The sequence below is a fragment of the Conger conger genome, chromosome 9, assembly GCF_963514075.1.
Source record: "Conger conger chromosome 9, fConCon1.1, whole genome shotgun sequence".
Lineage (NCBI taxonomy): Eukaryota > Metazoa > Chordata > Actinopteri > Anguilliformes > Congridae > Conger > Conger conger.
In genome coordinates this window covers 46,180,730-46,207,485 of record NC_083768.1, presented here as the reverse complement: position 1 = coordinate 46,207,485, position 26,756 = coordinate 46,180,730, and the positions used below count along the sequence as shown (strand labels likewise).

The window sequence follows — 26,756 nt, the reverse complement described above, 5'->3', positions numbered from 1 at the left end:
GCAGACATTTTGGGAAATCATGCTTTGAGTAGAGAGGTAATAGCAGGGTTTTTGGATGATTTCAGTGATGTAGGCAGGGACAATAGTGTGTAGCTTATGAAGGTGTCATCAGGATTTGCATCAGATTCAATGGGAGTATCAGATGGGCTGATGGTGGAAATGTATCGCTAAATGTCTATTTTGTCTTAAACAGGAAAGCATTACATAGTTCAATCACACAGACTCCGGAATAAAAGTTTGAAACGGTTAATAACAAAATATTTTATACAATTAAAATTTCATGCAATGAAACACAGATAGACGCAGATAATGGGCATTTATATTGGCATTGGCCGGCTGTGCAATTGCGTAGCCGTCCTACATCTGTGTGATTTAACTGTTGGAACTGTTGCAGGTGGTTGGTAAAAAGGGTTTTACCTTCATTGATTATGTCAGAAAAATATTCTATGCCAGCATTGTTGAGCGCACACTCAAGGTGTTAGACAGTGGCTTTCAAAGCCCTGAGCTCTTTTGTGTACTATGGAGACAAGTGTGGGGGTGTGAGACCAGTCATTAAGAATAAAGATTGTGAGTTCAGTAATCGCAAAGGGCCAAGGAAGAGCTCTACAGTCTTCTTAATAATGTTCCAAAAAGTTTATTTTGGTAAGCCTGTAGTTTGGCCTATAATGGCTTCCTTGTCTTTCTTTGGCACAACTCTGGTCTTTGCAATCAAAAGCTCTCTTATACCTGGAATAAGGAAGCAATTGAACACACTTGACTAATCAGAAGCACCTGTGAAGCCATTTGTCCCAAATAATATGGCATCCTGAAATGGGGGAACTATGTATAAAATGTGCAGTAATTTCTACATGGTGAAACCAAATGTATAAAAATATGCAGCTGAAAATCAAATCTGCATTTAACCATCTGTGAATTGTTTGATTACCAATGTAAAACTGTGGAGTACAGAGCCAAATCAGAAACAATATATTCTCAGTATAGAATGACAGGACAATAAATCTGATATACTGTATGCTGATTTACACTTATGAAGCTTTGTTACAAAATAATATTACACGATGAGAGAAAGGCCAGGAACAATCCTGGACATCATGGTAATATTCACTTCGGTTTTGAAGCACTTTGATGCTGCATAATTTATGGGAAGTAAAATTCAGGCATCAGATAAATCAGGAATCCTGAGATTGCTCAAACCTGTTCCCCTTGTGTGTGCAAGGCAGGCTCAATGGATATATGAGTTAATGAGATCAGTTGTGAGAATTATGTTTGCACTTTTATTTAACTAAGGGTTAATAATACAAACAATATCATAAAAAAGTATTCATGCAATTACCTGAAATTCCCCCTGGTATGTGGACTGCAGAGGTAAATACAAAAGCCATATTAGTCATGTTTGAAAAGCAATTTTCTTTGGAATCAATATTGCACTGTTGCTTTGGGGAGGCTAACCCTTCAAGTGTTCGGTCTCTCCTTTCCATGCCAGCATTGGAGCTGTGGCTCAGTTCAGTTGCGATGAGGACCATGTGCTGCAAGGAACGAAGAGCATCACCTGTCAAAGGGTGGCAGAGGTCTTCGCTGCCTGGAGTGATCATCGGCCTGTGTGTAAAGGTGAGCCCCTCACTCTCAGATTCCCTGGAGTCCAGCTGGTGTAAAGGCTATAACAGTCACCTCAACCACCCTAATTTTAAGATAACATATGTTTTAAATGTTTATAATTATTGCCCTTACAGTGCAAAGCGGTATGTTTAACCATTTATGTATTTTTTTGGTACCCATTACCAGACTTGTGACGGTCAGTACCATCTGTCTCTTCTGAATTGACAATTTTTTGGCTTTTCCCATGCTGATGGATGACAAAGGGATTTTACATACTTGCCACCTCATTGTCATGCTTAAGTGAAACAGGAAGTAATTGAATGACATACAATAGTTCATTTAGTCAGATTAACTACATTAAGTAAAATTGCATTGCCAATTTCACTTTGATATTATTTACAATAATTGTTAGGGGTGCCAGTAATTTTAAAACCTATGGTTTTCAGAAAAAAATTGATTACTTTGTAGAGTACATCAAAACATGAGAGTAAATCCGGGGTGTTTTTTCTTTTTTTCTTTTTTTTTCTCCTCTGACGTCATCTCCCCTTGAAACATTTAATAAGTTTCAGTCTTGGGAGCATGGGTTTCTTGGACAAAGTGAAAAGATCAAAGAATTAAAATTACCCTAGTTGGTGAGAGGCTTTAGAGGACAGATATGGAGGATATTGTAATATACACAAAGGGATAAATATCTTTCGATTCACCTTCTCCTTATAGGGTAGCAACACAAAAGACTAGAGAAACAGAAAACAGTGCAAAAAATGGTCTTAAAATCATATCAACAACAGATCTAATATATTCGACAACAAAACACAGATGTAATGTAAATAAACCTACAAAGGAATCGGAAACCATCACAAATTTAGTTCTTTTTATATATCGTTACCTAGCGAAGCAGTTTTGTTTAGCTTGATTTCTAACGGATCAACATGTTAAGCAACATGTATCGAGGTCTAATGTGAATGCAAAGGTGTCAAGGCTCTGCTTCATCACTCCCTGTTGTAAAACAGCCGAGTCTTGAGAAAAAAAACTTTCTGAGAGGCATGATTTTGGGAATAAGCAGGATACGTCAAGCAAATTCTGATAGTAAATGCTCATGGCAGCAGCGTGCAGGGTGAGCCAGACAGCAGGGCAGCTTTTGCATGATTTCCAGAGAAGGGCAATTCGAGCAATGCAGCAACAGCACAGCAGGAAGCGACAGCATGGCAGAGCAGCAGTAGAATGAGCAATGGCGTGAACAAGGAAGGCTGGCAGTTTATATAGCCCCTCCCGTTAGTGTGAGTGGACGATTTGTGTGCCTGAACTATCTCTGCAGGCTTCGCATCATATGTAAATACCATGACCTAAAGACTGATTGCCTGTACTTCTGTCTCATTCCTCTTTAGATCTCAAATCTCAATGCCCAAACTGCGTGGCAAATAACACCAAAAATAACTTATTCCACTCTATCATACCTTTGAAGGGAACTGTATTACACTGCCACATACATATATCAGTGGATGCAGGAGACTGGACAGTTGAACTTGTGTATGGTAATATTTTCGATATAGAAAATTCAACCGCATACATGTTCCTAAATATGCTGGTTTGTGAGACACTGAGGCATAATCTTATGTTTGCTTCTTCTATTGTCTTATTGGTTAGGGGGCCATGATTCTAAACATTCATTTTCTTCTCTTAAGTGAACAATGGAGATGAAAATGTTGCAATATTTCAAGCTAACAGTTTAATTATATGTAATTATGGACTGAAGTGGAGTTTGAGCAAGGAGAATGACTCCAGGCATAATTATTGTCTTGGTATTTTATACTGGGGATCAGGAAAAGCTTTATTCCTCTGAGACTTGCTATACTCATTAATTAAGCATGCACCTCTGATTGTTTTCTTAAAATGCACTGACATTGTTATCTCAGCAATTAGAATCCACATTTTGGTCTGATATCAATGAACCTGGTCCCTGACATGTGCCCAGAATGAGTACCACTCAAAATCAATAGATTTTCATCATTTTGTTTTTAACATTTTAGCATCTAAAGAATTTCAAGTCTTTGTGGGTTTGTGTAGCAAGCAAGACTTACCAATGTTCTGGTAAATTAATTCAGTCACTTAGATTATGTTCTCTTCCAAGATGTTTTATTCAAACCTTATCTTTTGGATGGTATTGACATCTATGTACATATTACGTATGTGAGCATAACAAAAGGAGTTGTGTGTAATGAACTGTTTCAGTAGTGAATGGGAGGGCATATGTTTTTAGTTTGTTTCTCTGACCTCAACCATCAACATTATGCACGTGCCTTCCTTGTAGCCATTATGCATTGAGAATCTTATACAAACTACTATCATGGTCTCATCAGGCTTAACCAGTATCACAAAGGTGGTTATCAACTTGCTAAGTGAAGATGGGCTTTATTAAACAACACCTGTGCGTGTTCTCATAAGTGGCAGTGTCCACAACAATTAGCCTATAGCAGTGTAGCATATAGGCTACTGTACTATTCCTCACCAGAGTTTAAATAAAACTGATATGGCAGAAATGCTAATATTGTTAGTGTGTCAATTCAATTGTTATTTACTGCGCTCTTTACGAATACATCTACAACCTTGTGAATTGTCCTAAAGTATAGCTTATTTCTCATGCGGGAACTGCACATCCTAGAGCCATAAAACTTCAACTTGACATGTCTTGACAATATTTTATTGCCTGAAGCAATCACACAATAACACATTCCCTCTGTTGTGAATATATCTTTCATATAGTGTATCCACAGGGAATGCCAGCAAATTAATTTGGTCTCTACCCAGCGAAAAACGCCCCTGAGTTCTATTGAACCTCCAGGAATGGAGAGACAGCCTTTTCTAAGGAGTTAATTTGTGCTGGTGTTTATTTACACTTAAACTTAACTGGCTGCACCAACTTTAGCCGCAGTAATTGCAACTAAATCCTCTCTATAATTTGATATTAGTCTTTCAAATTACTAAGGAGGAATTTTAGCCCACTCTTTTTGTAAAACTGCTTTAAGGAAATTACAATCCATTCAATATTCCTTCAAGGAGCTAGGCGGCAGAAGCAAAAGAGTTTGCTGAAGATAAAAACTTCTCCGCTGCTGCAGATGGTGATGCAGCTGGTGCTACTGCAGGAGACCCAACATCAAGCTCTCCGAAGCCTGTGGGAAAATCAACATGCAGGCTATAGCGGTGGATCAAGCTGTCTTGACAGAGCTGCTGAAAGAGCAAACATCTGGTCCCACCCCAACCCACATCAAATTACAGAAGATGGGGCCAGAGTATGACCCGAAGGCCTTCATTGAGCTGGTTGAAAGGGCGGCCGTGGTATGCAACTGGCCAGTGAAGAGTTTAGCTGCACGAAATATGGATACTGGTCAGTGCATTGGCCGATTATGCCACCCTCCGGGCTACCATCTGGGGATGGGTGGGACTGAAGCTGGAGAGCCACTATAAGAGACTTGAGTTTATAATGGGGCTCACAAAAGGGACCTCCAACTGGCTCCAGTGCCACCAACCAACCTCCCTAAGTGCGGCCGTCCTGCAAGTGGAGAACCACCTGTCCTTCGTAGAGGACACAGGGAGGAAGAATCAACGTGAACCTCCGTCACATTCCCCGTGCCTCTCCCCTTCCACCTGCTCCCCAGTTCCATGTCTTTACCCCAGCCCAGCCGAAGTTCCACATCTTTACCCCACCCCACCCCAGCCCAAGTTTCCCGTCTTTACCATGCTCCAGCCCCTGTTCCCTGTTTTAACTGCGCCCCAGCCCAAGTTCCACGTCTTTACCACACTCCAGCCCCAATTCCCCATTTTATCTGTCCCCATTCCCAAGCCCCCATTTCGCAGGCCCACCTGCAACCTTTGGCCCCACCATTAACTCTCCCCAGTTCCCGGTCTCTGGTCAGGTGAGTGCGCCAGAGGTGTCAGGACACATCCTTCCCCCACTCCTGCAGAGTTATATCTCATACCTGTAAGTGTTGAACTGTAGTTGCTACTGTACCCTTGTGCACAAATGCCTGGTTCCACCGGAGGCGATTGATATGTGGATGTTCATTATTATCCAACTAAACAGACTGAATTCTCAATTGTGGGACGACAGCATTGTATGGCTGCTGGGATTAGTACCTGCACCCCCCTTCCGCTAATTCTGGGAACATGATTGGCCAGGGTTGAGAGATGGCGAGGGTGAAGGTGGAAGGTGCCCGACAAGTGGGCTGTGTTCATTGTCTTTTTTGCCGCAGCCGTGGGTGAGGTAGTCACTGATCACGGAGATCCAGGGGAGGAGAAATGCCTGACACTTATTCGGGGGGGAGGCTATAGGCCCTCCCCTACTCTCTCGAGTGACTGACTTTGCCCTTGAACAGTCTCAGGTTGAAGTGCTGAGTCGAGTCGCTGACCGAGTAATCAAGATTGATGGGAGGCTTCTCGACCAGCAGAGGGCAGTGTCATACCCCTATTTTTGTATATGTCAAATTATAAAGACAAATTACATAGGGTAAGTTGGACCCACATTTTTTCTTATATTGTGCTTTTAAATTTCTACAGTAGTCACAAGCACTTAATGTAATCTTGATGATTTTCAGATAGAAGTCTAGGCGAGGAATGTCTCGTATGTAGCCGATGTTTTTGAAACTAGTCAAAATGCAGGAGGCAGCAACTTTGAATAAGTTAATCGACAAAGACACGATAACGATAACAAACTACCATAGTTTACTGCTGTACGCTAACAAATAAAAAATGAATGTGTATCAATATTTCTTTTTACAAAAGTAGCCTAATACAAATTGTTTTGAGAAAGAGGTTGTGTAATTGTTTGCTCAAATGGGAATGGGAATATTGTGCTCCAGTTTTTAGATGGTGTAAGTGGAATGTGGATATTGGTTTGTTTGTATCTGCAATGTGGATAAATAAACCATTTCATTTTCTCTAACTTACAAGTCAGGGTATGGTTTTTTTCTTGAACAAGGGACAGGCTTCAACTTATCTACTTATTTTCACCTTATCAGGAGCATTGAAGTCTGGTGCCAGACAGGGTGGTTTGAGTATCTCCGAAATTACTGATCTCCTGGTATTTTCATGTACAACTGTGTCTAGAGATTCCAGAGAAAGGTGCAAAAACAAAAAAACATGCAGTGAGCAGCAGTTCCACAGGAAAGAAAAAGGCCTTATTATTGAGAGAGATCAGAGGAGAAGGGCCAGATTGGTCAAAGCTGACAGGAAGGTGTCAGTAACGCAAATAACCACACATTACAATCGTGGTATGCAGAAGAGCATCTCTGAATACACAACACATCAAACCTCTAAATGGATAGGTTACAGCAGCAGAAGACCAATAAGTAAAAAAGCAAGGCTAATAAATACCTAATAAAATGCTCAGTGAGTGTATATAGTTCTTGATAATGGCTGAACGGATTACAAAATAAACATCAACGTTTGTCAGAAAACAGTCATAGCTTCATGACCAGGTGAAAAATTAGGTTCCATATGTGTGTCTGGAACAAAAACAATTATATTTCACTCATAATTGAGCTCAGAAAAAATGTTTGTCCATGCAACTTCTGAATTGTATATTTTTGTTCTTATTTTGGAACATGATTTTTTCACGTCGAGAAATTGTATCAAGGATTGTTAGAATATGCTTTTCATTGTCTGTGGTGAGGTGTGGGTTGTGAGCGTAGTGAGTGGGAAGCTGGAGTTCTATTGCCCTGTTCTGCAAATTAGAGGCTGATAAGCATTTAAACTGCTGTTCTTGCTAGCAGAGAGTCTTTTTAACAATCTGGCATCACCGTTTTGAGATTTTATTATGTTGCAGTTTCTATTATTGTAGAAATATGCATCCAACAATAATTTGGGATGTTTACGTCTTAAACACAAGGGGGCAAAGTTCAGAAGGTTCATGATGTAGGCTACAGGTCACAGTTAGCACTTTCACCTCATATTCATTGTTTACAGCCAAAAGTAAAGGAATTGTACCGATGTCCAAATACTTACAGACTGCTCTGTATGTATGCAATCTGGGATTTTAAATAAAATTTAAAGAAAATTTTGCCAATTGAGCAATTTCACAGTGTACTCACGGTCTGCATTTGGGAGTACATTGCGTACTACTAATAAAGGGCAATCATTCCTGATAAACCAAAGACAACAAACCTATGTAGATACAATCATATTTAAATTCCCCTTGTGGCAATTGTAATCATTTGTTGGAAATGAATGACTTTCTGTTGGTTAGTCCTTGGTTAAATGTCAGACGAAAATTATCAACTTTATTTTTGTTGTTTCTTTCAGTGAAAACCTGTGGATCCAATCTTCAAGGACCTGCTGGGACATTTACATCACCAAATTTTCCCATTCAGTATGAAAGCAACTCACAGTGTGTGTGGATAATTACTGCCAGCAATCCCAATAAGGTATTTGGTCATCTATTTCAGAACCTGTCTATTTTTGTCACAGTTGATGTCACTTTGTGATCAATATGATGATTTGTGATGATAGTAGAAACTCTCACAGAGTTATGACCAATATTATTGTAGGTCATGCCATTTTCATTTCCCAATGGCAGCCATGCTGTTTATCCAATTAGGCCAGTTTATATATTATACAGGATGTGTTTCTTGATCCTATAAAGTTATTGTTATAACCCAAAATCTACCTGCGTTACAATACTCAGGTGTATGCTCGTCACCATAACATAAAACCACTTCAACTATAGCCACAACTTGAAATAAGACCCAGTCAAGTCAAGAGTGATGTGTTAAAAAGCAAGCAGACGTTTAACAGCAAAGCAAGGATATAAGTGAGGCTAAAGTTGTTAGCTAAAGCCTAAGTATATGTATACAAGCTTAGAGCAGGTTGCAAGGTCTCAAAAGGTAATGAGTGGGAGATGGAAACCCATGCCAGAGATGGAAATAGAGTTAAAAAGTCCGTCCTCCAATCTCTTTTAGATTTTTGGAATTGGGGTGATCTTTTGCAACTTGCACTCTTATCCTAAATAGATTCATATAGCTAAGTAACACGTAGGCTACAGTTAACAAGCAAGCTATTGAAAACAGACAGGTGGTGTGTAGTCCCTGGTTAGCAGTCGGTGGTAGACTGACATAAAAAGGCAATCATAGTTCTGCATCTTTTTAAAAATGGTGCACCGTGACGCTCCCCACATCCACAAAACAGGCATCAGTCAAAGAATTGGCCTGGCATTCCTGCATGGCGTCCTTGGCAACATGCGTTTCCAGGGAGAGTCAAGATGCAGCTGTGTGCGTCCGGAGTGCATCCTCCAATGTAGACCTCCTGAACAGGACTGTGATGTTATCTTCTCCACCTACAGGGGAGACAGAAGCAAGCGCGGCAGCACACAATGTACCACAATACACAAATAGAAAAGCACTGGGACGTAACGCTATGCAGGGAATTTGTTGCAGATTGGTCCATGAATAAAAGAGCCAAAGGGGAAAAACTGCGTTTCCAAAAATTCAAAATGGAAGAAAATCCATCCAGATGGATTTTATTGCTTGAATTTGCAATTTTGTGGAGTTAATTACAGTGATTATGTGTAGGTTTTGTGGGAATCAGAATGAAGTTGTGGGAGCTATTTCCTTTTGAAGGTGTAAGATTTGTAATTTAAGTGCTGCCAAGTGGTTGATTGGAAGTACAATGAATGGCCTGATCTAATGCCTGAATTTCCTGACTAAAAGCTCATGCCTCTGTCATTTACCTTCTCACAGTAAATTGCAATCTGAAATGTGTGCCATTCATTCTCTGTGGAAATCTTATGGGAAGTAATTTCAGAAACTATTCACAATTTCAGAAGGTTGTATACAAGCATGCCAGGTTCATCAGGAGGTTAAGATGATTATGTTTAGGCTAATTCGGAATATAAAATTGTAGCATCAGCATGTGTCGCCTCTGTGGCATGTATATAATGTTGCGTCTGCATATTGCCCATAACCTTCGTTTTTGGACTGATTCCAATATGTTTGTTTGAAGCTTTTTTTATATTACTGATAATGTTTCTCTAATTCATTAAGCAATCTTAATGCCTCAAGTTTTTTTGTTTTATATTTTCTCCCGAAAGTAGTTGGATTTCTCATAAGCCCTGCTTATGAATCCCGTGGCTTTTTCTTCCCCAAAATGTCCACTTTCGTTGATATATTTAAAATGCAAATGTGTTGTTTCCTATGGGCATGCATTATCTGGCTATTTAGTCCACAGAGAGGCTTAGGTCTGACATCAACTTGCCATCTCATCATTAATTTCCCTCCTGCGATTGGTGTGGCTATGCATTTATCCTGCATATGGAGCTGGGTACAGCCTTTCATTTGTATTCCAGTGGCATTCTGTACGGTTTCCCTCTCAGGGTCGCTGTCAAGGTAGAGTGCAGCGAGTCAGTTCCTCCGCTAATCAAAGCCCTCTGCTGTCTGTTCAGCTTAATGATCTACACTGACTTATTAATTAGTATCAGCTTCAAGTTGTATATTGACTGCCGATCTTTCCGAAGATGTGCTTTTTATTTTTAAGTTGGTAATGTATTTTTACTAGAATTAGGTCCTCATTAACTGCTAGCCCTAGATTTGATGTGGATACGCCCGGAGAGATGTTGGCGCAGGTGGGATGATTATTCTGGGCGTGATCTCAGGAAGAGGGGCCAGTGTAAAGATGCAGATCTTGAGGGAATAGCCGCAGCTGTTGTCACCATGCAATATGGACAATATAGATCCGGTATTACCAGAATTCAGAGGTAAATAAATAAGTAAACATATGATATATTCATATAAAACAGTATTTTCTTAGTCCATGTAATTTAATTGGTGCTCAAACAATTATGAACAAAGACACGGACAAATGACAATAGCTGTAGGTGTTACGGTTCCTTTCAGGGACACAAATGCTTTGGCTCAGTTCCCTAAGAGGATTTGTTCACAGATTCATTCACCAGTTCCTTCACTGCTCTCAGTTAGACTCCCTCGAATGAGTTCTGACTTCACACTCTCTTTCATGAAGTGCAGGGACTGAAAACTCTAGACGACTGAAGAGAGAACCCAGGTTGCTCGTGCAGTGAAAAACTGCTCAGAAATGTCACCTACTGTCATTTCTTACAGTAGCAGACACCTGTGAACCTTTATATACAGTACTGTGCAAAAGTTTAGGCAGGTGTGAAAAAATGCTGTGAAGTTAGGAAGAATTCTTTCAAAAATAGAAATGTTGATAGTTCATTTTTTAGCAATTAACAAAATGTAAAGTGAGTGAACAGAAGAAAAATCTAAATCAAATCAATATTTGGTGTGACCACCCTTTGCCTTCAAAGCAGCATCAATTCTTCTTGGTACACTTGCAAAAAGTCAGTTGGCAGAAACCAGTGGGACCCCGGTACACCCATCTACTGTGCGGAGGAATCAGGTCAGAAGTGGTCTTCATGGAAGAATTGCCGCCAAGAAGCCATACCTCCGACGTGGCGACAAGGCCAAGCGATTCAACTATGCACGAAAACACAGAAACTGGGTTGCAGAGAAATGGCAGCAGGTTCTCTGGACTGATGAGTCAAAATGTGAAATATTTGGCTGTAGCAGAAGGCAGTTTGTTCACCGAAGGGCTGGAGAGCGGTACAAGGAATGAGTGTCTGCAGGCAACAGTGAAGCATGGTGGAGGTTCCTTGCAAGTTTAGGGCTGCATTTTTGCTAATGGATTTGAGGATTTTGTCAGAAATAATGGTTTCCTCAATGCTGAGAAGTACAGGCAGATCCATCATGCAATACCATCAGGGAGGCATCTGATTGGCCTCAAATTCATTCTGCAGCAGGACAACGACCCCAAACATACAGCCAATGTCATTAATAACTATCTTCAGTGTAAAGAAGAACAAGGAGTCCTGAAAGTGATGGTATGGCCCCCACAGAGCCCTGATCCCATCAAGTCTGTCTGGGAAGAGACAGAAGCATTTGAGGCGGCCTAAATCCACAGAAGAACTGTGGCTAGATCTGCAACATGTTTGGAACGACCTACCTGCAGAGTTCCTTCAAAAATGGTGTGCAAGTATACATAGAATAATTGATACTGTTTTGAAGGCAAAGGGTGGTCACACCAAATATTAATTTGATTTTGATTTTTCTTCTGTTCTTTCACTTCTTCTCTTCATGCATTTTGTTAATTGATAAAAATAAACTATGAACATCTCTATTTTTGACAGCATTCTTATTGTACATAGTCTAAAACTTTTGCAGTTCTATATATATATATCTTTATATATGTATACCTTCCTGTCAGCTTCGACCAGTCTGGCCCTTCTCCTTTGACCTCTCTCATTAACAACGTGTTTCTGTCCACAGACCTGTTGCTCACTGGATGTTTTTAGTGTTCCGCACCATTCTCTGCAAACTCTAGAGACTGTTGTGCACGAAAATCCCAGGAGATCAGCGGTTTCTGAGATATTCAAACCACCTTGTCTGGCCACTACATGACAAGGGGGGTCTGGGGGATATTAGTCTAACCCTGCATTCAAGTAATGTCAGGTCATTAGTTTTCACTGAGTCAGGAATATATCACAACTCAGCCATCTGACTCATTCACGCTCATGTGCCTTATGGTCAGATAATTGAAAGTAAGACTGTACAATGAAAGTATTTCAGCTACAGCCAAGCTACCCTGAAGAGAAATGTTGCTTGCAAAACAATTTCTCAAAAAATGTTGTTCAATCTGCTCTATAGAAAATAAATCCCAAGACATGATGAACGTGTGCGCAATGCCTTCTTTTTGCACATGGGCAGAACCAGCAAAGTGTGACAATTGGCAGTGGATATTTGGCAATTATAGGGGAGCGGAGTGTTTCTCATCAATCAGGATTAGAGGGAGAAGAGAGAGTAGGTAGAATTTGGTCAAATGTACTGCTCCCCAGCCCTCTGTACATCCCTGCATTGTGTATACAGAGAAAGGCTGTTAGGAACAAAGCCGGTGGCCACTAACATGGTCATAAATACATGGCAGGCCCTGCTACTGCAATTGGATGGATTTTGCTGATCTCTACATTTTTTCCCCGCCTTTCTGCTGGACTACATTCATTTTATAAAGGAAGGACAGACTGGCGCAGTGACTGGAAGAAAATAACTTGTAACCGTGTATGTTGACGCAAAGAATTGATTTGAGTATGCATCTGTTTCGAAGCTGTGATTTCAAGATTTTCATTCAAGCATCAACAGTTTGTTTTAAGGACTAGCATTTTTAGCACTCCAATAAAAATCTAGTCATGCGAAAGGGAATGCATCAGAATGCATCAGAATGCAATGTTTCTTTTCATTTAAATCATATCATTGAATTTATTTTTTTACAAAATGTCACTGAATTATTTGGAGATATTTGTGTTGAGAAGACAAAAGACACTAGCCTATGCCATAAACCTCAAATTGGGTGAACAGTGCATAACTTCAACTTCATTTTCAAAGTAAAATTTGTAAAATCATGCTGCAACAACAAATTAGGAGGTCAAATGAATTCTTGCATCAGATATGGTTTTAAATTGGTTTTCTCTGCAGCTGTCCACACAGATGTCTATTAAAATGTTTTCTACCCATCACAGTGCTGCAATTTTACTGATGCTCTCTGAAAGCAATGGCTCTCTGACAGAACAATACAGTATGAATATCCCAACCGCGTGCTCCTTAATATATTTGAGTTCATTACAACAATATTTGTAGTGTATGAAATTAGATTACGTAAAGCAATTTCAGGGATGAGGAATATATCAGTTTAGTTCATGGTTAGAATTGCTCTGATAAAATTCCCGTGCAGTGATGGATGGTGCCTTCATTATTCTCTTCTGTTTTTGGCTGGTTTTCGAGAGCTTAAAGAGGTCTGGGATTGGGCCATTCCACCTGGAGAAATGTGTTGTTTTCATAATGCCTTTTCTTGGCATGTTACTTGTAAAAAAATCAAGTTTGGTGCTGGGTAAATAAAAAAATCTTTGACAGATTATAACTGAGTCACACAATTCAACATTGGGAACAGGGGATTGAGAGACAAGGCACCTTCAGAATATTCATAATTATTCATATTCTGTCACATGATGAAAGCATGTTGATTGATGCATTTTATTAGCTAGGACAGGGACAATATGTTCTTGTAAAAAAACCCATAGGATCATGCTCATCCTGAGTGCTTACTCTTCAGTCTGGTATCACTCATTCCCACGATTCTATCCCAAAATACATACATTCACATACATACATTGACATATGTGTCTCGACGCTGCTGAGGGCGTAGAATGGCGCAGTTCTCAACTTTAGAATCCTGAAAAAACTTGGGGCCAGATTTACACACATGAAGCTTACAGTGCAAAATGCGGCCTGACTGGTGTGGTTGCAGTCTGCCTGAAATTGATGTCTTCTTTACGAAGGCTATAGCTCAGAGAATCAGTGAAGGGGACTGCCTACTAATCTTATGAGGCAGATTTTAAATGGTGCAGATAAAACACCTGTTGAGTGCAGTGAATATCTGCACTGCATGTCCGGTCGCTTTTGCTGTCGGTCCTTCACGTTCTTCTTTGTTGGTGGAAGAGCCTAGTCTATGTAAATGAATGCAAATTATGTGGTCCATGCCATTATTGTGACAGACCTTTTTGACTTGCTGCATTAACAATATAGAAAGGCCAAATTAAATTTAGTTCTCCACAAAAGTTTTGGGTTTGCAATTTTGCATATGCACCCGACCATCAACAATTTGCAGATAAAACGCTATTTATCTAAGCTCAAGAGGTAGGCTAATAGATCTGCTTCTATAAGATAGAAAATTGTGGTACGGCTTGAAGATAGCTAGCTATGCGCTAACGTAAGTATAGTAAGCGCTACTAAAAGGTAAAGGGCTACTGTCCACTTATCAGTTTGTATGTTCTTGTCTTCTTTAAAACTCATCCATCGATAAAAACAATAATTATATTTCTGTTCTGATGAAGATCACTTTCATGAAGCTGAATAACTGTGCTGGGTTAAGCCTGGAAGAAGCTACACGATAAAAGCAGCCAATGTGCCTTTAATATGCCGCAGTTCATTTACCTTCAGCAAAACAAAACAGCAATACTTTAGAAATAAAAAATTATGTTTATGCCAGTGTTTCCCCCACATAGAGGCAGCAGCTGCATGGCGACACTACTAGAATGTTCTCTGCTGTTCTGTGAGGCAAATAGGTGAAGTGGTTCAGAATAGATTTGTAGTCTGCAGTCACAAACTACATTTAAATGCCAAGCCAATTAACTAGATGGCAATAATGCGGCCATTTTCCATGTAGCTATTGTAAACTAGTTGGCGATTTAGCTAGCTAGGACAAAGATGTTTGTTAACCTCGAATAAATGTCAGCGAAGTCAAGTGAGCCAGGCTGCTACTGTGACATAGCAGGCTCCTGTTGTTCTCATGTTTGTTTAGAATTCGGAATGATTCAAACCTGGAGACTAGCCTGATTTATAAGTATCTTTCAAATTTGTAAGTTCTACAGCCATGCAATTATAAAAAGCATGCATGTCTTGAAATTACCGACAGAATGAGTTGAAATCCATTGGTGTCAAAATGATTGGCACCCCTAACAATTATTGTCAATAAAATCGAATGGTTAAATTGGATATTATTTTACTTGATTTAGTTTGCATCCATCTAAAATAACTATAATGTGTCATTCCATCAGTTGCTGTCTCAACTAGAGTATAAAAACGAGGTGACAAGCATGCAAAATCCTATCAACATGGAAAAAGACTGTCAATTCAGAAGAGACAGATTGGCCATCAAGTCTGGTAAAGGGTCCAATAATTGCCTAAGTGGTTAAACATTCGACTTAGCACTTTAAGGGCAATATTGCCAGGCCTCATTTCAAGCCTGTCACTGTCACAAGCACCATAGTCATTAAATTGAATAGCTGGGCTACAATAAAACGTTTTCCACTGCTGTTAAGACAATGCAATACGTGGCAATGTAATCGTATAGGCCGAGTTACATTATCACCAGAGGTGGAAAATCCAAGGGTCAGAAAGCTTGTGCCATGTGTTACTTCCACCCTGAAATCCGGTTGGAACAAAATAAACCCATGAACCTGAACCATGGCAGGCTGGGTCTGGCAACTGCCGAACCAGTACCATCCAATTGAGAGAAAAGATTAAAATGTGAAAGCCCTTTATGATCTAATATATTACCTATTGTTAATCATTCTACCTCATTCCTTTCAATAGGTAATTCAGATTAACTTTGAAGAGTTTGACCTGGAGATTGGATATGACACTTTAACCATTGGAGATGGAGGGGAAGTTGGTGATGCCAGAACGATACTGCAGGTGTAAGTCTTTCAACATGTATGTACTGTCAGTCACAACAACTGTTGTATATAATTTTGAAATGCAAATTAGTCTGAGTAAAGATAATTGTTACTTTGGCCAAGTGAACAGTAAGTAAACAAACCAATAATACCTGGTCCAGTAGGCATATGCAGAACATTGAGGTTATTTGTCACCAGTTTTCATGTGTCCTGCCTATGTCTGCAGGTTGACAGGTAGTTTTGTCCCCGACCTAATCGTAAGCATGACCCATCAGATGTGGCTCCACCTGCAATCGGATGAAAGTGTAGGATCGATTGGATTCAAGATCAACTTCAAAGGTAAAGATCAGGTTATTGCCCCCACTGTTCTGGCCCATCATTAAGCTGTCCATATGTTTACACAAAACATTCATCAGGAGTCAAAGTAACAAAGTAACAATGTCTTTGTGCTTTACAATGTTTGCTTTCTTTCATTAGACACGTAATTTGCTTGGTCATTAGTACTTATGGCCAAATAGAGGATGTCTACAAGCCAAGAGGATGTTGGAAAACCCAACAGGATACTGGGATATAACAATTTGATATATTAAACCATAAATAAAACACATACTATATTGACTACATTATATTGATATTTTACAATACCTTTTCATACCAGAATTGTTTGCAGTTAGGTGATATACTATGATGCATTCTTCACAGAAAAACAAATTAAAGTAAAGCAACTTAGGCCTCCCTTTAAGGTAATTATCTTATGTTATATGTGTAATAGTCTGCTGAGATGCTGAGGCTAATATTTTGTATGAAGATTGGAATGCTCACTACCTCAGCAAGCAATGAGCACATTTGGTCTGAATTTAAGCAACATATGGTAACCTAACAAAAGCAATGTCTCTGTATAGAATTATTTTTCTCACATTTCTCATGAACATAACTCATTGCACTATGAAGACCTTTGAACCTTAAATGTGTGCAATATGTCTAAACAGACCGAAAGAACTTTAAATCCAGTGGATCCCAACATAGGACCTCTCATTCTGTCAGTCGTTTGCATGTGTTTTATACTTTCATGGCTGTAGATTTTATAAAATTTGAATGAGACCTCAAAATTTGACATTTTGATGACAAATTGTCCAATGACTTGGGAAGACACAAAGCTAACTTATCGATCAGGCTTGCTTCTCCCAGTTTGAATCATTCTATAGTTTGAACTGAACATGAGAATTGTGAGAACAGCAACTGAAACAGAGCCATACAGCAGACAGCACACAGACAGTAACAGCAGCCAGTCACACTGACTGACTTTTGTGATGACTTGTTGGATCCAGTAAGGCGAAGGTACTATCAAACCCAGAACCTCCACTGCTCCCTCGTGATAGCCACTGTACTTCAAACAACATGTACTTGATTGCTTAAGATTTTAACGTTATCTCAAAGACCAAATATGTACTCTGTGTACTCTTTTGTAGTGAAAACCACATTTGCACTGTCAAGAATTAAGACTATTTCAGTTAAAGATAACATTCCCAAGATGATCATGATTGCATTTGAAATGGCCTTAGTCTGTATCCTAAAGGGAAATAATACATGTTATATTTATTTTGTGCAGAACAAGACTTTATTCTCATTTATAACCAATTATTTGCATGGTATTAAGATGGAGGCATATTAATAATAATTATTTTACTATTATTTAAAGTCAGCAGATACAAGATAATTTGGACCTGTGCAATATATTATATACAGTGCAGTCTGTGAGCATTTGGACGGTGGTATAATTTCTGTTCTTTTGGCTCTGTACTCTAGCAAATTTGATTTTGAAATGAAACAATGAATTTGATGTTAAACTGCAGACTGACACATTTCATTTGCAGGTATTTACATCCATATCGGGTGATCAATGTAGGAATTACATTCCTTTTTATACATAGTCCCTTAGGGGACCAAAAGTAATTGGACAGTTGGCTTCTCAGCTGTTTTCTGATTAGTCAGGTATATTCAATCACTTCCTTAGTGCAGGTATAAGAAAGCTTTCAGCATCTAGTATTGATTCTAGGCTTTTAGTTGCCTTTGGAGTCTGTTATTGGCATTCCTCAACATGAGGACCAGATTTTTCGAATGAAAGCCAAAAAAGCAATTATGAGGCTGAGAAATAAAAACAAAACAGTCAGAGAAAAAGGCCAAGGAAAAGGCCGAAACAAACAGTTTGAATGCATATATTTTTCAGTATATGTAGTCTCATGCTTGAACCCACTGCCTTTGCTTTGTAAGTGCAATGGTCTACCAACTGTATTATAACTATATGATAATAAAATTCCACTTCCCCAGTGTATTATCTATCCATATCTAGCCATATTTTCGTTGAGATGTGACACATTCTGTAGAAGTTTTTTAGATGTAGTTCACCATTGTTACGACCTCTGACTTTTGTTTACACCTGTGCATCTTCGCCTCATGCTATCTTTGATTTACTTCCAGTTTTCCCTCGACGAAAATTTTTGCTTCCGGTTCCCCTCTTTGAAAAGGCCGCCATTTGCATTGCATTGATCTTGGCAGACTAGCTCTGCAAGCCTTTGCGTGTGACTTGTGGATTATTGATTACTTCCTTGACTTGTGTGTGACCATATTTTTGTTTGATTCTGACTCTTGCCTAGCCCTTTTGATTTGTTTTCCGATTACATTTTGACCATTGCCTTGTCCTTCATGACTCTGATTCTGGCCTAGGTATTTTTAGATTTGTTTGCCCACTCATGCTGAACCCTGTCCACCTTTGACTTTTGCTTCGCCCCTCTGCTAGCTGTATAGTGACTCTGGTTATTTAGAGTGTTCCCAGCTGGATTTCATCCTTCCATCAGGACACTATTTGTTATTTTGTTTATACTATTTTTCTGATCCTGGGTAGAGATCTGATCTCCACTGGGGATAGGCTACACACTGCTTCATGGCTGTTGAACCTTTGATGATTAGCCAAAGTTTATTTAGTATAGATTGTGCAGGTAGGACCGGAAGTGTTCGTTCCCTCTCCCACTTCTACGATCCACTTCTCTATCCTTGACCGGTTGTAACACCTTGATATAATGGACCTCTATGGGCCATCTTTTTCTGGTAATCAGTGATTTTGCTGCTGTCCCCTCGCCTGCTTGGAGCCTGAGGAGGGGAGGGTGGATGTTGTTTAGCACCTCTCAAACTCTCACACTTGTAGGCTCATAATTCATTGGGGGATGGGTCCCCTGCACTTTTACAGACTGCTGCCCGCCCCCGCCCCCCACTCCCAACTCAGACATCAATGACCTACTTCCATATGTAACCGTATGTATGAGGTGCTTCCTTGTATGAATTCCTCTTTTGTTGATGGCGTGTATAACGTTGAGTTTGGTTACATATGACCATAGCACACTTTCAGTCATAATCCAATCCAATCCATTTAACCATTTATGTCTTTTTTTTGTACCCATTACCAGATTTGTGATGGTCAATTGCCATCTGTTTCTTCTGAATTGACAGTTCTTTGGCTTTTCCTCTGCTCATGGATGACAAAGGGATTTGCATGCTTATTAACTCATTTTCATTGTCTAGTGAAACAGGGAGTGATGGAATGTTAGACTGAGAACTAAATTAAGTAAAATTGTATTGCCAATTTCACTTTGTGTGATTTTATTTACAATTTTGGTACCTGTGGTTTTCAGAAAAATGAGATTACTAAATGAAAAACATTGAAATATGAGAGTAAATGTATTGAAATAAAAGTATTTCATCTTCCCATATGTTTTAACACAGATTATTAGCATTTTTTCTTCATTTGCATTAATGGTACCAATAATTCTATAGCCCACTGTACATTATCTTGTATACACTTTGTTCATAGTTTAGGTATAAATACACTAAATTAAGTTAGTATTGTAAATGTTACAAGTATCTTGCTTAATTTAAGCAATTTTTCACATTTATGTGATGCTCTTATCTGGTGTTATAAAGCCTCAAAGTAGAACACTGCAAAAATGGGCTTGGGTTGCCAAATTGGGAGTGAGCACGAAGGATTTAAACATTATCACGATTATCGCAGTTTTTTGAAAACTGTGTTTTGCAGTAACATCATACCTCCTGAAAGATATTTGCTATATAACATCAAATGATGCAGGCATTTTGTAGCTCTGATTCTGATTAACATGAGATGTGAACATTTTGAGACCTGCATCCAATGAATGCATTTAATCACATATGCAAACAAGCACCTCATTATCTCTACAGAGATTGACAAAGAGAGTTGTGGAGATCCTGGTACGCCCCTGTATGGAATTCGGGAAGGAAATGGCTTCTCCAACGGGGATGTGCTGCGCTTTGAATGCCAGTTTGGCTTTGAGCTCATCGGAGAGAAGACAATATCCTGCCAAAATAACAACCAGTGGTCTGCTAACATTCCCATTTGCATCTGTAAGTATAGAATGCCGCATAAAGTATACTAACTAATTAGGCTTGTAATTCCATGGCTTTTTATGAGACATTTATGCTCATGAATGGTTTAATAAATGACAAATGAATCATTCTTCAGTGTTATAATTATAATACACTCTTTAACACGTATAATCTTCAAAAGAGTTGATGCAAAATATATAGTGCAATCAGTTTCTGTTTTGGACAGTTTCTGTTGTTTTGGCTCTGTACTCCATCACATTGTATTGAAAATGAGTCATTTGTGTGGCACATTCATTAGGCCGCCAAAATAGCACAATCCGGCAGCGTTCCAGTGTAAAAATGCACAAAACTTGAACGGCACACCTGAACAGCATGCCCGATTCTCCTTCTACCTAGCTATTTTGGGGATAATTGGCTGATCCCCACCACTTTCTAAGTTAGATGTACTGTGATTGGTCTCTAGTCAGTTTCCCCTAAAACTTGAGAAGATGTATGAATTTTAGAGGTAATTTGTGTATTGTTGTGTTCATAATGACCTTATGCTGCTGAGGTATACCTCGGGCCTAGTTGAAGTTTATACTTACTATGTAAAATGATTCATGGTTACATTTTCAGTAAAAATACAGTAAAGTGCAATAAATAGAATTTATAGTATTTATTTGTGTGGGCTCTTGCACCTTGGTTTAGTTTAGTTAATTATTTCTTGGCTGTCTTGGTAATTGCTTGTGTCAATTTTTTTGTAAGATGGCTAAACTTATTAGTTTATACAGTGTAACTATACCCTATGAACATTGCATCACTCATTTATTTATCAATTTATCATTGAAGATAAGGTGATTATTAATATTTTGATAAACATGTATAACTACAGAGTAAACTCATGTACCTCTCTGTGTGTCATCCTTCTTATCTGCACAGTTCCATGTTTATCAAATTTCACCGCTCCGATGGGGACAGTTCTGTCACCGGACTACCCTGAGGGATACGGGAATAACTTGAACTGCGTTTGGCTGATCATCTCTGAGCCCAGGAGTCGGATTCACCTGGCCTTCAATGACTTTGACCTGGAGGCTCCTTATGATTTCTTGACTGTGAAAGACGGGGAGCTGATGGACTCATCCATCTTAGGACGCTTCTCTGGGGCAGAAGTGCCCTCCCACCTCACAAGCAACACCAACATACTGCGCCTGGAGTTCCAGGCTGACCATTCCATGTCTGGCCGTGGTTTCAACATCACCTACAGCAGTGAGTCTACTACATTGTTGAACAGGGATTCACAAAGAACTAACAGTGGCTCAGCTGAATAGGGGGCAATGTGTATGTTGGTAGGGGCCACAGTAGCTCAGGCGGTAAGAGCAGCCGTCTAGCAGTCGGAGGGTTGCTGTTTCGAATCAAGCCGATCACTGTTGGTGTGTGAGTGGGTGTATGAATGAGTGAATGAGAAGCATGAATTGTACAGTGCTTTGGATAAAGGCGCTATATAAATGCCAACCATTTACCATTCATCTCAGGGTGGAGCCAGGCTTTTTTACATATGGCACCTCATACCCTGTCAAAATGTCCTCCCTTGTTCCTTCTCCTTTTTCCCCTCATTTTTCCTCTGTCTCTGAGGAAATTGGACAAGCTGCATCTTGAGAAGTCATATATAGCAGAAACTAATTTCAGCATAGGTAAACCTGAACTGCATAGAGAGGAGATCTCTAAGGTAGAGTATGCCAGAGAGCCAGGAACTCACTCATTGTGACTCACTAACACTGCATTAACTTTTTTCAGCTATGACTTCTAAAAACAAGAAACCATATAGAAGCTCTTGCGGGGCTCCAGACTAATTTTCTCAACTGGTGGTGCTGGTGCCACTAATGCGTTCAACTGGTGGTGCAGTCATAACATTTGGTGGTGCAAAACTGTGGCATCATACATTTGCATATTATTTGTCACATAAAAATGTTTTGAAAGTACAAATAATGTACAACATTTTATTTAAATATAACTGTCACTCACTGTGTGACTCCCCTGGGAGGGAGATGTGGCACTTCTAGAATTTTCCCCATTGTTTTCCGCATGGAAAGAGAGAGCACACCCACACCAACACAAAATAAATAATATTTTGTGAACTGAAGTGAAGGATAAACAAAATGAAATAAAAATTATAAAGCTGGCACTCCTGGAGTGTTCTCCCGGTCTCGGCCAAGTCCTGTGGAGATGAGCACACTTTCTCCTGGGCTGATTAGTTAATGCACTGCAGGAGAAACAATCCGGCTCTCCACTGGACCATACATGCCAATAACTTTTCTATTAAGCATATATTAAGTGCATAACACAAATCAATAAATGCAAATGATATTTCCCGCCCCTCAGAATAAATTCGCCCTATCATCACAAGGTTCCTCTGATGGCCTCCTCTGAAAGATTATTTTCGATCTGTGACAAATAAGGGAATCCAGTTTCGAGAAAAAATGCAAATAAAAGCAGGTTTTACCTTCATTCAGTTATTTCAAAAATATCTATATTTTCAGCAAATGTAATTTATATATCGGAATTTTGAATCATATGATGACATGAGTCACAAATGTCATACATGATAACAGATTTGAATTCGCAATTATTTATATGCTTTTTTTACCACCCAATAACTAGTACATATTGAAGTTGAGATCTCAACAAGGATGCAGTGCTCAGGAAATAAAATATTCGCTACTATTTATCTGATAAAAATTGCTCTTGCTGTAGATTTAGGTTATGTGTGTCAAGTATTTGGAGTGCGCCCATGTGGGTGTTCAATTGCCTTTGGTGGAGTGGAGACTGTCGGTGTTCCTTCCGGTTAGATTGTGATTCTAGGGTGCTCTACCAATATCTGTGGCAAAGAGCATGAAGGAAAGCTTCTCCAATGTCTCGGCTCCTATCCTCCACATATTTTCAGGAAGAGACCTTCCTGAAAAGAGGATCTGAAGAGTGAAAAGTAACATAACGCACCTGTAGTTTGTTGGCCGGAATTGGCGTAGTTAAGTTAAATGATCGATTTTCTTCCATCCCTCAAGATGTGCTTATGAATTCACATCCTACCAAACCAGTGAAAAAAATGCCACTGTACGTGGACCTATTGTAAACTTTGACCCTCTCTATCACTATGCAAATGGCTTATCACCCCTTTTAAGTGAATGTGTAGAAAGCTTTGGACTTAGTTCCAGGGTTGGCAGAGCGAGTTCTTGACCAATGTGGTGATACCTGCTATCCGTGATTGCCATGTTTAGGATTTGTTGACCCGGCTGTCTTGGATTTTGCTCGACTCAGTTGAGATACTTTTGTTGTCATAACACTGTTAACATCAGAGAGAGTTTTTAAATTTTTTAAATGAATTCTACACAGTTCACTAAGCCTCCAAGGTTAAGTAATAAATGTTTTTGCATATAGTTAATATTGACATTATTTTGTCTTTCCTTTGTAATTATAGAGGTTGGAGGTGAGTACTGGTGTGTCTCTGCTTGTGTGTGTGTGTGTGTGTGTGTGTGTGTCTGGTGCCCCACCCAGGTAAATGGCCACCAGCCACCACTGCAGTAGTAATCAGAAAGGCAATGTCACTGACATAAGAGATATCCGTCTTAAGCCTTTTTGTAATTACCAAGTCCAATTTATGACCAAGCCTATGGGTAGGTTTAGAAACAGGTTGAAAATCTATAGAATTCAGTAGTTCAAGAAATCAGAATCAGAGGTCTTGGTAAATTTGCAGAGTCGATATGGAGATTAAAATCAGCAATTATGACTATCCCATCATAGCTATTGTGAAGAACTGATAAACATTCAGAGAAATCTTTTCAAAATACAGAGCAGGGCTTGGGTGATCAAAGTGCCCAAATAAAATAGTATTTTAGCCTACAGCGTCAGAGTATAAGGTGGCAGTCGTTGGGAAGAGTTCAATTAAGATAGCTGGTGCATCTACATTTACCCAGGCAATCAACCATGTTATCAATAATAAGATTTATGAGAAATGTTTTGCCTGATTCAAAAGTGGCATTTTTAAGCTCAAGGATTCATGAAAAGCAGACTTAGTTTTGGTGAGAGATTTTCATGAGGTTGTCCATGTTGTAGTAGTTCAATGATCTCTTAATACATACACACGGAGAACAATGGCAAAAGAAGAAAATGTACAAAATGAGACATATCTCAGTATTTTCTGAACAAAACCTGTGATGTGTCCATTTTATTCCTGCTCAGCTTTTGGCCACAATGAGTGTCCTGACCCGGGGATTCCTACAAACGCTCGACGCTTTGGGGACAATTTCCAGCTCAGCAGCTCCATTTCTGTGATCTGTGAGGAGGGCTTCATCAAGACCCAAGGCACAGAAACCATCACTTGTGAATTAGATAATGGAAAGGTGATGTGGAGTGGTCCCATTCCCAAATGTGAAGGTAATGATCTTTTGTCCCTTTCATTGAAAATGAGCCAAAGTGAAACAGACACTGACCAATGCTGAAAGAGGGGTAGCTGGGATGGGGCTTTGAAAGAAAACCAGAGGTGGTCACTTTCTATTTGATCATATGTCAGTTCACTTCTGCTGCTTAATCACAGCATTTCTACAAATGCAGCTCAGATGGAGGGGTAAAATAAGAATATCACTTCTGAAATTAAGAAATGAAAATGCCATGTTATGCTTTGTATGCGTCAAGTCCTATGCTATCTCAGTAACTAACTATGCTATCGCTGCTCATGGAGCCGGTTAACCCCTTAAGTATCATTCCTTTTTTTTGACACAAGCTTGAAAATGGTATACACAAAATACAATTGTTACTATTCTTGAAACCTTTTGACGACAGGCATAATCTTATAGTCTCTTCTGAAAGGTAACCCTTTGGGGTCGAAATATTACAAAAACAAAGTTACAGAAGCTCAAACACAGTGAAAGTGGAAGATTTTTTTTTAACTGAAAACATTTTCAATTTTTGAGTGGATACAGATTGTTGTGGCTGTGGCTGGTGTGCTTAGCATCACAATGGAGCAAAAACACTGGACAAATCTCCTTTCAAATATGATGACAATATCACCAAAATTTTTTCTAAGCTATGTCTAGGCAGTTTTCCAAAAAGGATATTCGGAGACATGGAAACTAAATTATATTTTGGGTCTTATGAGGTGCAAAATACTGCATTTTGCTAACTAAATTATACGTTTGCACTTTCCCCCACATCACCCTCCCCCTACCTCTCCGCCTGAGAACAAATAATTTACATCCAGGCTTATTGCAAGGACCATTTTTTAATTAACTCTAAATAAAGAGCAATGCTTTGGTTTGTAATCAGAGGATGATAATCTTTCTATATTCAGTGGTCCAGCATTCAGGCCAATGAGAGCGCCATATATATAAGCATCTTATTCTCAGTGTTATTTTATTATTGGGGGGCCAAGAACAGTTTTTTCCCCAGTTTCATTTCTGCGCTGCAACTTAGTACTTGAATATGTATGTGCTTTGAGCCTTTCATTTGAAGTGATGGTAACTATAGTAACTAGTCATCCTTCTCTCCTGCCAGCCCCTTGTGGAGGTCAGTTTTCTGCCGCAAGTGGAGTCATCCTCTCCCCTGGTTGGCCCGGGTATTATAAGGACTCTCTCAGCTGCGAGTGGGTAATTGAGGCAGAGTCTGGACGATCCATCAAGATCACCTTTGACAGGTCTGTGTCACTGAGCATGGCTGTAGTGCAGATCAAGCGATGGATCCATTGCCTGTTCTAATCTGTTTTTTGTTTTTTTCTCTTCCACTACAAATGCTAAAATCTTAATATATACACAGAATATAGTAGAAAAATATTTGTTGACAATTTAAAATGCATTTACTTTTGTAAGTTTGCCTTCATATTTCAGTCAATTTGAATATGGATAGGCTTCATTTGGGTTTTTGCACTGTTTTATGTTGTATTATGGATGCAGTTTTCTACAAACATATAATGACGCTTAAATACAGTGGTGGCTTCTGAATAATGTGCAATTGACCGATCCTAAGCCCCGCCCACTCTAGCAACCTTGGTCATTCTTCAAGATGGCACTACACTTACCATTAAGCGGTGGTCCCCAATCTCACTCCCAGGGCCCCCCTTGTATGCTGCATTTCAAGTTTTAACAAGTTGTTACTTTTTCTTAATTTGGTGCTTTTCATGTTTAGAGGGATTACATTATGCCAGAAATAGCCAGGCATGGCATTAAAAATGTTCACATTATGATTATTGTGAAATAATTTAGCAAGAACACTATATATCTACTACAAATAACTCCATAAAGAGTCAACAAGAACAACAGGCTTGTAATTTATGAAACTACGAACACAAAGACTAAACAAATGATAATGAGCCAAACCTGCATTGTGTTAATAAGTTTAAGGGAAAAATTATGAAATAACTGATGTGTTCAACCACCTAATTAGGAGCCTATTGATCACCCCCCGTCTTTAATTTGATTAGCAGAAGTATTTGCAGTGC

At 39.3% G+C, this 26,756-nt stretch overlaps 1 protein-coding gene across 1 annotated transcript in view; it reads left to right on the top strand.

Annotated features, from left to right (window-relative positions):
- The window catches only part of csmd3b (CUB and Sushi multiple domains 3b), a 268,124-nt gene that overhangs the window by 120,966 nt on the left and 120,402 nt on the right, over positions 1-26,756 (top strand). The window contains exons 9-16 of the mRNA XM_061256027.1: positions 1,484-1,608; positions 7,891-8,012; positions 15,798-15,901; positions 16,107-16,219; positions 20,129-20,311; positions 21,212-21,538; positions 24,506-24,700; positions 25,817-25,955. Coding sequence (XP_061112011.1) covers positions 1,484-1,608; positions 7,891-8,012; positions 15,798-15,901; positions 16,107-16,219; positions 20,129-20,311; positions 21,212-21,538; positions 24,506-24,700; positions 25,817-25,955 — 1,308 coding nt within the window. The remainder of the gene's footprint in view (positions 1-1,483; positions 1,609-7,890; positions 8,013-15,797; positions 15,902-16,106; positions 16,220-20,128; positions 20,312-21,211; positions 21,539-24,505; positions 24,701-25,816; positions 25,956-26,756) is intronic.